At 37.1% G+C, this 17,150-nt stretch overlaps 2 protein-coding genes across 2 annotated transcripts; both read left to right on the plus strand.

The window, feature by feature from the left end:
* The first annotated feature begins 2,736 nt into the window (after positions 1-2,736).
* On the plus strand, positions 2,737-6,002 carry LOC111800190 (pectinesterase/pectinesterase inhibitor PPE8B-like). The gene is made up of 4 exons (XM_023683779.1): positions 2,737-2,749; positions 2,893-3,522; positions 3,605-4,132; positions 5,047-6,002. The coding sequence occupies exons 1-4, from the start codon at positions 2,737-2,739 to the stop codon at positions 5,745-5,747; spliced, it is 1,872 nt and encodes a 623-aa protein (XP_023539547.1). The 3' UTR covers positions 5,748-6,002.
* Positions 6,003-6,602: 600 nt separating this feature from the next.
* Positions 6,603-16,483, plus strand: LOC111799964 (kinesin-like protein KIN-14I). The gene is made up of 24 exons (XM_023683507.1): positions 6,603-6,766; positions 7,276-7,475; positions 7,710-7,782; positions 7,888-8,019; positions 8,094-8,332; positions 8,453-8,780; positions 8,940-9,039; positions 9,123-9,304; positions 9,840-9,955; positions 10,084-10,186; positions 10,389-10,541; positions 10,719-10,865; positions 10,974-11,174; positions 11,919-12,083; positions 12,164-12,268; positions 12,465-12,605; positions 12,683-12,877; positions 13,868-13,994; positions 14,290-14,492; positions 14,588-14,770; positions 14,970-15,065; positions 15,161-15,358; positions 15,553-15,824; positions 16,034-16,483. Exons 2-24 carry the CDS (start codon positions 7,330-7,332, stop codon positions 16,224-16,226), a joined length of 3,798 nt encoding a protein of 1,265 aa, XP_023539275.1. The 5' UTR covers positions 6,603-6,766; positions 7,276-7,329; the 3' UTR covers positions 16,227-16,483.
* The last annotated feature ends 667 nt before the right edge of the window (positions 16,484-17,150 follow it).

The following is a 17,150-nucleotide window of genomic DNA, read 5'->3' on the forward strand; positions in this document are numbered from 1 at the left end:
GCATTGTATTATATTAGCTTATGTAAATTGCTTTATTTCTGTGTTCGGTTCGTGGTCGGTAATCCGAAAACATAAATTTAGATTTGTATGTCATGTTTTCAAATATGTGTTTGATAACTGGCTTATAAATTGGATTCATAGTAACTAAATATTATGTTGAATATAAATTTTTATTAATTGATCTTATGCTATAAAGTTTGTTTTATTATTATTTAGTTATGTTGTGTATATTTTTTAATTTAAATTTATAACATGAAATGTTTTGTTTATCAAAGTTCTTATGTTTTGTTTATTGAGTACGAAGCCATATCCTAGAGTTGTTCGTCCTTGGTTCACTAGAACAAAATTCTTTTACTTTAATTTATCTAGGTGTTTGAATTATGGAAGTTAGTTAATAATGGCTGGGAAATGCTCGGTATCACAATCACACTTTCTTGGCAATTTTGACGTATGGTCGCGCCTCGAGACTCATTTTGAGAGAAAAATATTTTAGAAACGAGAAAAATGTTTTAGAAAACATGGGCGAGTATAATCGTTGGAAGTAAGCATTGTGAAAGTTAATTGCATTGAAAACAGGTAGGCAAAATAGATTACAATACTTGGTCGGGGAGGTTTGATGACTACTTGGTCGGGGAGATTTGATGACTACTTGGTTACAATACTTGGTCGGGGAGGTTTGATGACTACTTGGTCGGGGGAGGTTCCGTATTTGGCGTGTTGTGGGTATGTAGACACAAACAACACGTCCTATGCTGTGGGTATGTCAAACAACACATCCTAGACAATTATGACCACGATACTTGGCTTCTTGATCAATGCTACAATCGATCAATGATAAACTCGAAAACACACAGTATTTTGTCATATTTGCAAATAAGGCAACAAATTTTATTCCATTATAACAATCGTTTCCTTAAAAAGAAAAAATCGATCGAGAATAATAAGAACGATCTTCAAAAACTAAATAATTATCGAACAAAATCGTAGCGCGTAGGGAAGGAATCTTAGCAGTGAAGAATATTGGAAATGGAAAGCTATGACTGTAAGGTTTCAACGACTACAATGCCGCGTTATTTTTATTTGCTTTGCCTAATTTATTATTGGCGATGGCGATGGGAAACGCCCTTTTTTTCTTCCTTTTTTAAAGCACATACTTTAAAATTAAACAATTACAATAACAAAATAATTAATTAAACTCCTTTATATCCCAATTTAATATAATAAAAAATAATAATATAAAAAAGGAAAAAATGTGGGAATAAAGCCAGCTGGAAAATTGAAATTCCTTAAATATAATTATATTCAAATTCATAAAGGACCACCAAAGTTAATTTCCATTAATCTTCTTTTATAAAATAATTTTAATTTTAATTTATTTACTCTCTCTCTTATTTATTTACTACATTAATTTTTTTAATTACTTTCTTGCTAGTTGATGTATTTTTTGTTCTACTTAGTTACTATTTGTTATTATTTATGGGTGTTATTTTAATTAACTTTATATTAGCATATTATTTAATAATACATTTTAATTAATTATATACATATATATATATATATATATATATATATATATATATTTGTCAATTTATATTATATAGTTTTGGCCTAAAATTGTAGTATATATAATGTTTTCATTATGATCTTCGTTTGTTATGATTCCGTGGTAATAAAATAGGGCCCAAAAGGATTCTATTCCTCAAGATACATTCCACCGACATTTTCTCTTTTACAAGATTGCTAAATAAAAACAAACAAACAAACCTCTCATTTTCAACCTCTTACCGGTCTCTCTCCGTTCATGTTAACATCGAACTTGGAACGGTCATAGTCTTATACCACTCGTCACAATTGCACTTTTTGCGGCAACGGGACAACAATTGTGTGACACTTGTTCTAACCCAACAAATAAGTCAAGCGGTGTGAAATTCGGACTTCATGGACCATATCACTGTATCCTCGAGCCTCGGATCACGTTTTGAAAATAATTGTAAGGAAAGTAATGTTGTGAGGTAAAAGTGAGTAGATAATGACGACTTTGATAATATATAACTCGGTAAGAAGATTCGACTAGAGTTGTTTCCGAACAAATAGAAACTAAATTTAAATTTGAGAGACGTGGTCGATTGTGGCTTTAAATTTGTATGGTTGGGGTGTTGGTTTAGTCCAAATGGGAAACAAAAAAACAAATGGGAATGAAATTCAGAACATATTAATTTGAGCATTGATGAGAGGATGAAGTGAATGAGGAGATAATGAAGACATGAGTATGGAGTTCCATAAATATCAAATAAAAAGCTGTCTCTCCTCTATAATCCACTCGGAAAAATTACAAATTTTGTTCCCTTTTCAACTGACGTGGGATCTCACAATCCAGCGTCATTGTTGGTACACCTCCCGGTGTCCATTTTCAGTGTCTCTGTTGGCACACCGCCCCGTATCGAGCTTTAATACTATTTGTAACGACTCAAGCCCACCTCTAACAAATTTTGTATCGGTGAGCTTTTTCCTTTTGAACTTCTTATCAAATTTTTATAAACAATGTTTCGTTCTTCTTTCTAACCAATATGAGGCCTCACAATCTACCCCTTGCGGGGCTTAGTGTCATCGTTGGCATACCATCTAATGTCTACCATCTTCGAAGCTCAACGTCCTCACTGACACACAGCACTTAAAAATATTGTCTTCTTCAGACTTTCTCTTTCAGGTTTCCCATCAAAGTTTTTTAAGACGTCCATGCTAAGAAGAGGTTTTTACGCCCTTATAAAGAATGTTTCGGTACTCATCTCCCAACCTCACATCGGGGATCTCACATGCAGTGACTGCGACTGTGGCATGCCCATGCCCATGCCCTGCCCCGAGATCTGCGTAGGAAGAGAAGCTTTTTATGAGTGCCGACAAATGGATTTGAGACAAGGCTTCCCCACAACGTGATTGTCAAAGCGACCGTGCCATTCAAATCAACGCGCCATCTCCCCAACCTCCGCCTCCGCCCCTTCTTAAATTCCCTCACCTTCCCACCCAAATCCTTCATTTATTCCGGCTCCCCTGTTTCCTCCTCCCCTGTTACCTCCTCCCCTGTTTCCTCCTCCCCTGTTTCCTCCTCCCCTGTTTCCTCCTCCCCTGTTTCCTCCTCCCCTGTTTCCTCCTCCCCTGTTTCCTCCCCTGTCTCCTCCCCTAACACAAACCACAAGCAAAGCCACCTCAATAATCCCATCTTAATGGCCAAACTAACCAAAACCCACCTCAAATTTTGGCTGTTTATGCTGCTGATCCTCTTCCCCATGGCTCCGGCGGCGGATCTTGAACAAACAGAGTGCTTAAAAGTCCCCTCCTCGGAGTTCTCCAACTCTGTTCTCTCCACCATCGGCGTCGTGCGCCAGGTCATGCTCATTTTCTCTCCGTTCACTAAATTTCTCGGGGATTCCCGCCTTTCCACCGCCATTTCCGACTGTCTCGATTTGCTGGATTCTTCTTCCGACCAGTTGAGCTGGTCGCTCTCCGCCGCCCAAAACCCAAAGGGTAAACGGTCTTTCTCCCCAAAACATAATAAATTTCGTGTTTGCATGTTAATCCACATCTGTTTTCGTTTTGCATAATCCAGCTAAGAACAACAGCACCGGAGATCTGAGCTCTGATCTGAAAACATGGCTGAGCGCCGCCGGAGTTAACCCAGAAACATGCATGGAAGGATTCGAAGGCACCAATAGCATTGTCAAAGGATTAGTTTCCGAAGGCATCAACCAATTAACTTCACAGGTTTATAACCTTCTTTCCATGGTGAAATCGATCTCCAATCAGCCGGCCGGAAAAGGGGAGAGCAAGTTTCCCGCCTGGCTCAAAACGGAGGAACAGAGCCTGCTGCAACAAAATGACTTCGCCGCCGATGCGACTGTGGCCGCCGATGGGACAGGGGATTTCACCACCGTAATGGAGGCGGTGCTGGCAGCCCCCGACAAGAGCATGCGGCGGTATGTGATATACGTGAAAAAGGGTGTGTATTTCGAGAACGTCGAGATCAAGAAGAAGAAATGGAATATCATGATGATCGGAGATGGCATTGACGCCACCGTCATATCCGGTAACCGGAGCTTCATCGACGGCTGGACGACGTTCCGATCAGCCACCTTCGGTAACCCTTTAACTCTCTCTTCCACTTTGATTTGATTCCAAATTAACTGCGGAAAATATCTGCTCCGAAGTGGACCCTTCAACAACTTCGCTTTATGAATACGACTCATTAAGAACAGAACAGACAAACAACCCATGTTTTTTCAAACACAAAGAATCTGTTTTTTTTTTTTTTTTTTTTTTTTTTTTTTTTTTTNTTTCATAAATTTCAAACATGTCATGATATTAGTGTAAAAAACACGTGTATTTTTCCTTAAAAAATGCTATTAAATTTTCAAAAATTCAATAATTTTCTAAATATTATTACAAAAATATATTATTAGAGCTCATTTTAATAGAAAATTATTAATATTTTATTTAAAAAAACTACTTTTAAACTTTCAAAATAATTTTTTAAAAAATATCTTTTTAAATCGGTTTGAAAAATACTTTTTATATGGTGAAATTAAAATATATATTAGTATACAGAGGACCATGGGCGCATTTCAAAAAAATGAAACCCAAAGATAATAATATTGGTGGGCTTGAGCGGTTACAAATTGCATAAGAGCTAGTCACGAGTCGGTGGGCCAGCAAAGCAAGGACGCTGGCCCTCAAGGGAGTGGATTCGGTTGGATAATGAAAGTCCCACGTCGGCTAATTTAGTGAATGATCATGGGTTTATAAGTGAGGAATACTAACTCCATTGCTATGAGGCCTTTTGTGGAAGCCCAAAGCAAAGCCACGAGCGTTTTGGAGAGTCGTGTTCGTCTAACCGATTCTTCCCAAAATTTATTTGTAAATATTACTATAAAAATTCATTAGTATTTTTTTAAATATAATATTAATGACCATAGTATTTATTATTATTATTTTTAATTTAAGAATATTATTAAAGTTATTTTTATTAATTATTTGGTATTTTTTGATTTGCAGCGGTTAGTGGAAGAGGGTTCATAGCACGAGACATAACGTTCGAGAACACGGCAGGACCAGAGAAGCATCAAGCCGTGGCACTTAGGTCCGACTCGGACCTATCAGTGTTCTTCAGGTGTCGTATGAGCGGCTACCAAGACACGCTCTACACGCATACCATGCGCCAATTCTACCGCGAGTGCCACATCAGTGGCACAGTCGACTTTCTCTTCGGTGACGCAACCGTGGTCTTCCAAAACTGCACCATCCTAGCCAAGAAGGGTCTTCCCAACCAGAAAAACACCATCACTGCCCAAGGCCGAAAGGACCCGAATCAGCCCACCGGCTTCTCCATTCAATTCTGCAACATCTCCGCTGATTCCGACCTGCAGCCGTTGGTTAACGCCACGGCGACATACCTCGGGAGGCCATGGAAGGAATACTCAAGAACCATTATCATGCAGTCGTACATTAGCAATGCCATTAGGCCAGAAGGCTGGCTCGAGTGGAATGGCGATTTTGCTTTGAATACTTTGTTTTACGCCGAGTTTATGAATTATGGACCGGGGGCCGGGTTGGCTAAGCGCGTCAACTGGCCGGGTTACCACCGGCTGAACCAAACCAGTGAGGCTACTAACTTCACCGTGTCTCAGTTCATTGAGGGGAACCTTTGGCTGCCATCCACCGGTGTCAAGTTCACCTCAGGATTTGGAGCCAATTAAGGGAGCCATTGGCTTTGGTTTGTACCATGGCCACTAATTATTATTGTATGATTCATAGCTATACGTTACACGAGCATGTATGTCTAAGTTAAAACCTTTGTGTTCGTGAGAATCTAAGACTCATCGACGTAAGCAAAAGAGATCGTTTGGTTTAAGATCTGTGTATATCACCGCGGATAATAAAAAATACGGAAATATGCATTGTCAACCCTTAAATTACTTAACTTCTACGAGAATAAGTGAATTTCTTTGAAATCGTGTTCCAGCTTCCTATTTAGTCAACTCTACGGATTATTGGCTCGTTGACTTAGCTACTTTAAATGTATGGATAAAATTAGTAGGAGGAGACATTTATTGAACATGGTATTTATGTGTGTCCAGTACATTAATAATTTTTAAATTTTGATATATAATAAATAATGTTGGAAATAAAATAATTAAAATAATTATTAATTATTAAAAAAGAAAATATTATTTTAAAATGCTCAAATATAAGCTGAATTTTAAATTAAAATAAAAAATTTGAAATTTTGTTATTTAATATCTTTTTTTATAAAACATGTAATATAAAATAAAAAATGTATTTAATTAATATTTATTTTATTTTCAAAATTTAGTTAATTTATATTTTATTTGTAAGTATTAGTTGATATGTTTTATCGTATTAAATTTTTAAATAATAATTATAAAACTACATTTTAAATAGAAATTCATTAAATTAATTGTTAATGAATGAAAAATAATAATTAATATATATTTAAATTAGCGCTCAATCTCAGGGTATTGTGAGGCCGGCAACCAAACTGGGTGCCCTTTGTCTTTAGCATTTAGCCTTTACTTTGCTTTGCTTGACATTTAAAACACTCTCGTGACTCCCACCACTGCTTCGCGCTCGCTTTCTCTCTCTCTCTCTCTCTCTCTCCCCTTCTTCTTCTCCCCTTTCATTTGGGTTTTCTTCTACCACCCGGCGGGCAGCGACTCCTCAGATCTCTCCACCAACCCTCATTTGCTTCCGAAAGGTTACAAATCCCGTTCCTCATTTTCCTTCAATCTGCAATTAATCGTTTCTTCTTCAAGCTCTGTTAATTGTTCGTTTTCTGTTTTTACTCTCACATTTTTTCTTGTTATGAACCGATGATTTTCTTGCATTGCTCTTTAACTTCACTGGATCTATTTTCTTGTAGCTCATTTGCGTTTTATGTATACTTCTTTTGTTCTTCGAGTAATTGATGTGTTCCTAGTCCATTGCGTTTCAATTTGTTGTTTTCTCTCACTTTCTAGTGGTGCCCTTCGATTAACAATGGGTTTTATATATTAGTTCGAGAAGGATTTTTATTTTGGACTAATTTGCTTTAATGTCATCCGTTCGTCAATTTCTATACTATATCTTTGTCTGCTTCCCTTCGTGTTCTTATTCGATCGTGATTGAAATTGACCTTTTCAATTGTGGGTTTGTGGAGCATTTTCAGTAGTTAAACACCATATCTCTTGGTCGATGATGCTGATAACCTTGGCTCCTTTTCTGCAGTTTTAATTTACAGGGATAATCCTTAGAAGTTAAATCTATTTCTGCAACTGTCAAATGACCTTTGACATGGCTCAGAGTGCTAGGACAATGAGTTCTTCCTTTAACTCCAGCAGTGGCAACGATGATGCTCTTCTTCAAAGCTTTGCTGCTGCTTCAAATGGGGATGATTATGATAGCGATGGCTCCAACTTTGCACCCCCGTGAGTGTTAACAAAATACCCAACGCAACTGTTATCTCTAAAATTCTATCCATTTTGTATTTAATTTCATGAATGTTTATTGGTCCAATTGATCTAATAATCAGACATTTAGTGGAACAATGAAAATCAGAAAGCGTTGTATTAGTTTAGTACTATTCTCGTGGGCTTGATGTTTTTTTTGAGTAGTTTTTTCTGTCTCTTGATAATTAACCTTCACCTTGGTCGTTTCTGCAGTACTCCTACAACCATATCGATGGCAATTCCAGCCGAACTTGCTGGGGTCATACCTTTGATTGATAGATTCCAGGTGGGAAAATATTTAGGGTACCTGCAAGTGTGAAAGGGTTTGTGCTCTTTATTTTCATTGTATATAATCCCTGAAATTTGATTTCTCTATATGTTATTTTCGAAGGTCGAAGGATTCTTAAGGATGATGCATAAACAGATACATTCTTCTGGAAAACGTGGATTCTTTTCCAAACGATCTGTAGGTCCTCAAGTTCGGGACAAATTCACATTTGAAGATATGTTGTGTTTCCAAAAGGTGAAAACATCTTGTTGTTGTGAAATTTAAGTACTCACTAGACTCTTACACAAGTAAGTTGCAAATTTGTGCAGGATCCAATACCAACTTCATTACTTAAAATTAACTCTGACTTGGTGAGCCGAGCCATTAAACTATTCCAAATAATCTTGAAGTACATGGGTGTCGACTCGTCTGATAGAGTTAATGCAATAAGCTTAGATGAACGAATTGAGCTTGTTGGAAAACTATACAAGCAAACTTTGAAACGTTCAGAGCTTCGAGATGAACTTTTTATTCAAATCTCAAAGCAAACTAGAAATTCTCCCGATTGGTATGCTCTAAAATATTTGTTTTCCTTGTTCATCCTTGGTTTTAATGATTAAATTCTAAGTTCAATATACGACCATATCTTTTGGATTGATCTCTCTATGTATATGAATAAATATTACAGGCAATATTTGATCAAAGCATGGGAGCTGATGTATCTATGTGCATCTGCCATGCCTCCTAGCAAGGATATTGGTGGATATCTTTCAGAGTATGTTCATAATGTTGCACAAGGCAGTAGTACTGATTCGGAGGTTCGAGTTTTTGCATTAAATACACTGAATGCTTTAAAGCGTTGCATGAAGGCGGGTCCTAGGCATATAATACCTGGTCGTGAGGAAATTGAAGCTCTTTTAACAGGGCGAAAGCTTACAACCATAGTGTTTTTCTTGGATGAAACCTTTGAAGAAATCACATACGATATGACAACAACAGTGGCTGATTCTGTTGAGGTTGATTCATAACTTCGTGTTTTCTACATGTTTTATTTATTTATTTACTTTAAATAAAAAACTTGAGAATAGTTTTTTTCTTTGTAAATTAGGAGTGGAAAGTTTTTTTCCTTGTGGCTCCGATCTAAAATCTTAACTCATTGCATTATTTTTGTTCAGGAACTTTCAGGAATTATAAAACTGTCAGCACACTCTAGCTTCAGTCTTTTTGAATGCCGTAAGATTGTCAGTGGGGCTAAAGCACTTGATTTAGGAAATGGTACAATTTAACTCATTACATTTTGTTTCTAATTTGAACGGTCAAATAGACATCTTAATCTTACATGAAATTCTTCTCGACAGAGGAGTATGTTGGGCTTGATGATAACAAATATATTGGAGATCTGTTAGCAGAATTCAAGGCAGCAAAAGATCGAAGTAAAGGAGAAATTCTGCACTTCAAGCTGACATTTAAAAAGAAGCTGTTTCGGGAGTCTGATGAAGCTGTTGCAGACCCAATGTTTATACAGCTATCATATGTTCAGGTACAAATGTTTTTGCTGTGGTTAAATTAGATATTTGCATTTTGGTTTGTTCTGTCTAAGAGATTCATGAACTTTAAAAAATGTTTGACGGATCCCCTTTACCTTGAAAATTGTCCAATAAGTCTTTGGACTAAAAAATGTATATGGTAGGTGAGGGATCTATTAAACACGTAATTAAAAGTTTATAGATGTATTAGATACAATCAAAAGTTCAGGAACATGATACACGTTATAAAGTTTATGGTCTAATACACGTAACATTGAAAGTTTAGTAACCCAACCCATTAGATGTTTTTTTTGAAACTAGAGACCCTTTTAGACAACTTTAAATTTTAAGATTCTATTTGATATCTATTTGGTTTTTGGTTTGTACTTTTTGAAAATCGTGCTTGTTTTCTCATTATTTTTCTTGAAAAAGAAAACATTTTGATAAGATATCTTTAAAAACAATTATATTATATTTTGAAGAATATCCTTAGCAATCAATACATTGGAAGTTAATAAACATTTAACATCTATCAGTCTATGTTTGCAGCTTCAGCATGACTATTTGATGGGGAATTATCCTGTTGGAAGGGATGATGCTGCTCAGCTGTCAGCATTACAGATCCTGGTTGAAATTGGGTTTATTAACAGTCCAGAATCTTGCACGTAGGTGTTTTTTTTTTTTTTTTTTTTTTTTTTTTTTTTTTTTTTTTTTTTTTTTTTTTTTTTTTTTTTTTTNTGTTTCTTTTGTCCATTCATTTTATTCTTATTTTTAACTGTTTGATGGGTAATAGTGATTGGAATTCGCTTCTGGAAAGATTCGTTCCCCGACAAATTGCCATAACGAGACCAAAGCGAGAGTGGGAGTTGGATATTCTCTCGCGTTATCGTTCCATGGTAAGATTTGGTATTTCGAATGTTCTGTTGCAGTGAATTACTATCTTGAAGAGTCTGTATGGATTAGTCAATATGATCCTACTGTGAGTGATTTTAGAGAATAGTGAATACCTTGGAGCATACGTTCAAATCTCAAGTGTACGTCTTTTTTTCCTTGGGTACAGGCATTTGTTTCTGAATATTTCTCTTACTAATTTGTCAGGAGCATCTGACAAAAGATGATGCAAGACAACAATTTCTTCGGATATTGAGATCGCTTCCCTACGGGAATTCTGTTTTCTTTGGCATCCGCAAGATTGATGATCCCATTGGACTTCTACCTGGGCGAATAATTTTGGGTATCAACAAAAGAGGGGTAATTTAGAGATCTAGTGCACATAACTACTTATAATGGCTAATATTCAAAGACATGCATGCTGCCATTGATATTATGTGTGTCGTATATAATGAGATACCTGTCTGGTGATTTAAATTTTCCTAGATAATGCATTCTGCCTGGTTGCAGTTGATTCAATAGCTCAATTTTCTCTAGGTTCATTTCTTCCGTCCAGTTCCGAAGGAGTATTTACATTCTGCTGAATTAAGAGATATAATGCAGTTCGGCAGCAGTAACACTGCTGTCTTTTTTAAGATGAGAGTTGCTGGTGTCCTACACATTTTCCAGTTTGAGACCAAGCAGGTTAGCTTTGTTGCTTTCATTACTATACATCCATATGGTGTTTGGGAATTTCAGCCCTTCATGTGTTTCTGTTATTATGTTTTTTAACGAGGTGTTCTCATTTTCTAGGGAGAAGAAATTTGCATTGCTCTGCAGACACACATAAACGATGTCATGTTGCGTCGTTACTCTAAAGCTAGATCTGCTGCTGTTGGCTCCATGCTTGGAGATTCTTCCAGCAATTTTAAGGCTCAAAGTGTGGAAGCATATGAGAAACGAGTTCATGAGTTGAGTAAAGGCATTGAAGAGTCTCAGAGAAATGCTGAACAGGTAACCCTGAGAGGGCTTATTATTGCCTTGGGGTACGTTTATTTTTGGTAATTGGGTTGCTGGGGCATGTCACCTGAAGTACTTGTGGGACTGTTTCCTTGAACCCTTTTTGTATCTTTTCATTATTTTGTTTCCTATTGAACAATAATAAAAAAATCGGTAAATTTTCATAAGAACAAAAAATCAATGTGAAATCTAGGACTAGGAGTTGAGATGAGAAGGGATAAGAATGGTAGTTTAGAGGCCAAAAAAATTTAAGTGAGATCCAACATCGGTTGGAGAGGGGAACGAAACATTCCTTATAAGGGTGTGGAAACCTCTCCCTAACAAACGTGTTTTAAAACCTTGAGGAAAGCCCAAAGAGGACAATATCTGTTAGTGGTGGCTTGGGCTATTATAAATAGTATTGGAGCCAGTCACTGGACAGTGCGAGGCACTGGTCGAGTAGGGCTAGACCCTCTTCATAGTAGATGCGTTTTAAAACTGTGAGGCTGACACGATAATACGTAACGGGCCAAAACGGACAATATCTACTCACAGTAGGCTTGAGCTGTTACAAGTGACTTTTGGGTAGGACTGCTGCCAACAGAGAAGCATATGGCTCATAAATTTTTGGTCTTATAAAAGGAAGGATTTTGTTTCTTGAGTTTATTTTAGATTTTTTGAAAATTTGAATAGTTGGGTTCCTTTCTTTTGATGTTTTTCATTTTGTTTCTTATGTAATGAAAACCTTTCTTAATGTAGTTGCTGAAGGAATTGCATGAAAAGAATAAGCAAGAAGTGGTATTGCAAGAAGAAATGGAGACCTTAAAAGAATCCTTGAGATTTGAAAAGCAAAACTTAGCTGAGGCAACACGTAGTCTTGAGAGGCTTAGATCGCAGTATGATGAAAAAAACAAGGAGCACCAGGTCTGTGCAACTAACTTAGCATAATACATCGATTAGAGCCTTCATTTCTATTTACTTGGCCTTTTTTATAACATTTTCAGGACATGTTAATGGAAAAAAGGAGTATGGAAGCAAGAATAGCCAAGTTGAGCGCCACCGTACTGGAAAATAATGTGGAAAAAGATACGGTCGGAATTAATGAACAGGTACAATTTTGAGCTGTTTGTTTGATGAAAAACAGCTTCATGTTTTTGTTTTGAAAGGGGAAAGAAACTGTAGAAAGATAATAAGAACAGTTCCTAAAAATCCTTCCTTTTTGTAATTCATCATTTTGATTTGGCATAAACTATTTATTATCAAATGTGCTGCAAATGGCATTGAGTTGAGCATTGTTCTTTACAGGTTCTACAAAAACTTCAAGATGAGTTGAGCCTTCGAAATGATGAGTTGCAAGCCACTGAAGAAATCAGAAAGAAACTGGTAAATGAAAAACTATTACTGGAACAAAGAATATTTGGACTTGAAATGACAACTAGCGACGAGGTATGTGACATGGTTTCGTTTCTGTTACTTCTTACATTGCAAGGGTAATATATATATTGTTTTTTTTTTACTTGCAGATGGAACATCTTAAGAAAAGCTTTGAACATGAACGCAAAGTCTTGAAGCTGAGAGTGGCAGAACTTGAGAAGAAACTTGAAGAAGTAACTCGAGAACTAGCTGTCATGGAGTCAACTCTTGCGATCAGGAACTCTGATTTGGCAGCACTGCAAAATAATTTAAAGGAACTAGAGGAACTACGAGAGATGAAAGAGGTTCTAGTCTGATTGTTTTTTTAAATTTTTTCTTAAAGTAGTTGATTGTGAGATCCCACATCGGTTGGAGAGGGAAATGAAACCGTCCTTATAAGAGTGTGGATACTTTTTCCTAACAGACGTGTTTTAAAACCTTGTGGGGAAGCCCGAAAGGGAAAGCCCAAAGAGGACAATATCTTCTAGCGGTGGGCTTGGGTTGTTACAAATGGTATCAGAGTCATACACTGGGCGGTGTGCCAACGAGGATGCTGGGCCCCAAGGGGGGTGGATTATGAGATCCTACATCGGTTGGAGGGGGGAACGAAACATTCCTGATAAGGATGTGGAAACCTTTCCCTAGGAGATGTGTTTTAAAACCTTGAGGGGAGGCCTAAAAGGGAAAGTTCAAAGAGGACAATATTTGCTAGCGGTGGGCTTGGGCTGTTACAAATGGTATTAGAGCCATACACCGGGCAGTGTGTCAGCGAAGACACTGGGCTCCCAAGGGGGGTGGATTATGAGATCCTACATCGGTTGGAGAAGGGAACGAAACACTCCTTATAAGGATGTGGAAACCTTTCCCTAGGAGATGTATTTTAAAAACTTTGAGGGGAAGCCCGAAAGGGAAAGTCTAAAGAGGACAATATCTGCTAGCAGTGGGCTTGGGCTGTTACAAATGGTATTAGAGCCATACACCGGGTGGTGTGCCAGCGAGGACGCTGGACCCCAAGGGGGTGGATTGTGAGATCCCATATCGGTTGGAGAGGGGAATGAAACATTCCTATAAAGATGTGGAAACCTTTCCCTAGGAGACGTGTTTTGAAACCTTGAGGGGAAGCCCGAAAGGGAAAGCCCAAAGAGGACAATATCTGCTAACGATGGGCTTGGACTATTACACTGATCTAGCTGCAGTATCTCTTACATCTATTTACACACGTGGTTTATCTTTTCTCTCTTTCTTGTTTACTTTTCTTTTTTTCCACTTTTGTGATGATTCTTTCTTTACTCTAGGACATTGACCGAAAAAATGAGCAAACAGCTAATATTTTGAAGATGCAAGGAGCTCAGCTAGCTGAGATGGAAGCGCTTTATAAGGAAGAGCAAATTTTAAGGAAACGCTATTTCAACATGATAGAAGGTTTGTTTACCATGAGATCCATATAGAATGAATTCTTTTGTGTTCACAGGTGAAATACTTGCATACTTATACTCAATATAAAACAAGCTCAACGAGAGCATTTTTTGCACGTTTATTGTTTCTTGCAGCGGTTTTCTTTGACTCAGTTTGGGGTTTATTCACTTTCTACTCAGTATATTATATAAGTGCTACAAATTGATTCCTTCTATCTCTCTCGTAAATTTATCTGAATTTGTTGTTTTAATTATTTTGCCTGTAATATGTAAAAAGCAACTTATGAAATGTTCCATGGCAGATATGAAAGGAAAAATTCGAGTTTACTGTCGACTTAGACCTCTTAATGAGAAAGAAATCATTGAAAAAGAAAAGAACGTGCTTAGAAGTCTGGACGAGTTCACAGTTGAACATTCGTGGAAAGATGATAAGCCGAAGCAACATATGTATGATCGTGTATTCGATGGCACTGTCTCCCAGGAAGATGTCTTTGAAGATACGCGGGCAAGTTCAATAGAATTCTAAAACCTTATTGTTTTCTAACAATCATTGGAAATAGAAAATATGAACTGATTGTCTTTTATACAAACGTTATGCAGTATCTAGTCCAGTCTGCTGTTGATGGCTATAATGTCTGCATATTTGCTTATGGTCAAACTGGTTCTGGTAAGACCTTCACAATATATGGATCTGAGGAGAACCCTGGCTTAACACCTCGTGCCATTGGAGAACTTTTTAGAATTTTGAAGCGTGATAGTAACAAGTTCTCGTTTTCATTGAAGGTAATGATTTACATTCTCCATATTAACGTATGTTTCATTCGGTACTAACTCGAGTTCAAAATAATAACATGTTTCTTAAAAAGACTCGTTGTTTTGGTTCTTTCCACGTGCGAATGCATTTAGTTTATAGTTCACATTTGAACATTATTAGGACGTATAGATAGTTCCTCTTCGTCTCACTTATACTTCTTTGATGTAGGCATACATGGTAGAATTATATCAAGACACGTTAGTAGATCTTCTTTTGCTGAAGAATGCAAAACGATCGAGATTAGATATCAAAAAGGATACAAAGGTAAATATTTCGAAGTTCAATCATTAATGATTTTTGCAACTTAATGTTGTCTTTATACTTCTAACTTTTGTGGGATAACTATTTGGTGAGGTTAGGGAATGGTATCCATTGAAAATGTCACAATAGCTTCTATCTCAACGTTTGAAGAATTGAAAAACATTATTTATAGAGGGTCCGAGCAACGACATACTTCCGAGACTCAAATGAACGAAGAAAGTTCAAGATCACATTTGATACTTTCAATTATTATCGAAAGCACCAACCTTCAGACGCAATCCGTTTCTAAAGGAAAGGTATGGTGGTAGAAGCTTAAATGTTTTTATTTTATAAATAGTAAAGGACGTAACGTAGCTCTGGTGCGTATGCATTTTCGTCTTTCGTAAGAAACGAACGATTGGCTTTACAGTACATATAGGTTAGCCGAGTGAACGTTTTTGCTTGGAACGTCTCATTTTCAGCATTAATAGCTTGAATATCTGTCTTCCAGCTTAGTTTTGTTGATCTTGCGGGGTCAGAGAGAGTGAAGAAGTCAGGCTCTTCTGGTAGCCAACTTAAGGAAGCTCAAAGCATAAATAAATCACTTTCAGCACTTGGGGATGTTATCAGTGCTTTGTCTTCTGGGGGTCAGCACATACCTTACAGAAATCATAAGCTAACAATGTTGATGAGCGATTCACTCGGTGGTAACGCTAAAACGCTTATGTTTGTCAACGTCTCTCCAGCTGAATCCAACTTAGACGAGACGTACAATTCTCTCATGTATGCTATCCTTTCCTACATCTTTTCTATAAATCATTTTAGCCTACAAGAAAAGAGGGAAGAACAGGCATATTTGAAAGTTCTTCTCTCAAACGTGTTCTTCAATATGATCGTTAACGGATTCGAAACAAGAAGTTACTATGAAATATGGATGGAAACAACTGTATGTTTAGATTGAAGTTTCTTTTGATGAATGTCTTGTAATTCAGGTACGCGTCTAGAGTTCGATCGATTGTTAACGATCCAAGCCGAAACGTAGCATCGAAAGAGGTTGCTCGACTGAAAAAACTGGTTGGTTATTGGAAAGAACAAGCAGGTAGAAGGGGAGAGGTCGACGAGTTGGAAGAAATTCAAGACGAGCGACATTGTAAAGAGAAAGCGGATATCAGATATTCCATGTAAACAGCTTCTTGTTGTTGTTGTAGTTGAAAACCAAGTATGTATGTAGCTTGCTAGGTAGAGGCTTGGGCGATGAGAAATGAATTGACTCAATTCTTTTTGTGGCCATGATTCATATTTTTGTTTGTGGAGAGGTTGAGACTGTAAGTAGCTCACCAGAATCCATTGTATTATATATATAGTTCGAGTGGCTTTGCTTTGTATATATTGACAAATCTCTTATTATCTTATCCATAGACTAAAATTCTCGTTTTCTTCGACTCTAAATATCTAGGATGAAATACTCTTGAACGTTCGTTGCTGTTGTTTCAAAAGTTGTAATATTACTCTGTATCTTTCTCTTTTGCCCTCGATGTTGCTTCAGTCTTCTATCTACAACCTACATATAAACTTGAGACTGTCTCGCCGTAGCTCTCCTCTTTCCATCGTGACTCGAATGTGGGTTTCGATAGCTCGATCTTCGATCATCTTTTGTCTTTCCTCTTAAGGTGGAGGTGTAATTTGAGAAATCGGTCAAATATGAGTAACAATTTTGATGAGCTGTGAAGATTACGATGGGGGTAAGAAAAGGAAGACGATGAGCTGTTTATAGTTTTTTATGCATCTTCTTGGGAGCAAAATGGGTTTGAGCTTCGCAACATAGGCGATTGCTTGGACGTGTGGTCGGCGTGTTAGAAGTACCTATTGATGGAAGAGAGGTTCTAAGTGATCACAAGCGAAAACATGTCGAAGTGAAAGTTCCTAGGATCATTAAATTTGTGCACGAGCCTATGCAAAACAGTTGGTTCCTATAGGCAACAACTATAACTATCAATACCATATTAGCTAAACCATTCCCATTTTTTCGACCCACTTTGTTCTATTGCCACCGCTAAAGACGTGTACTTAAAAAAGTTGATCGAATATTTAATTCGACTAATTAATTAT

The sequence above is a fragment of the Cucurbita pepo genome, chromosome LG08 (genome assembly GCF_002806865.2).
Source record: "Cucurbita pepo subsp. pepo cultivar mu-cu-16 chromosome LG08, ASM280686v2, whole genome shotgun sequence".
Taxonomy (NCBI): domain Eukaryota; kingdom Viridiplantae; phylum Streptophyta; class Magnoliopsida; order Cucurbitales; family Cucurbitaceae; genus Cucurbita; species Cucurbita pepo.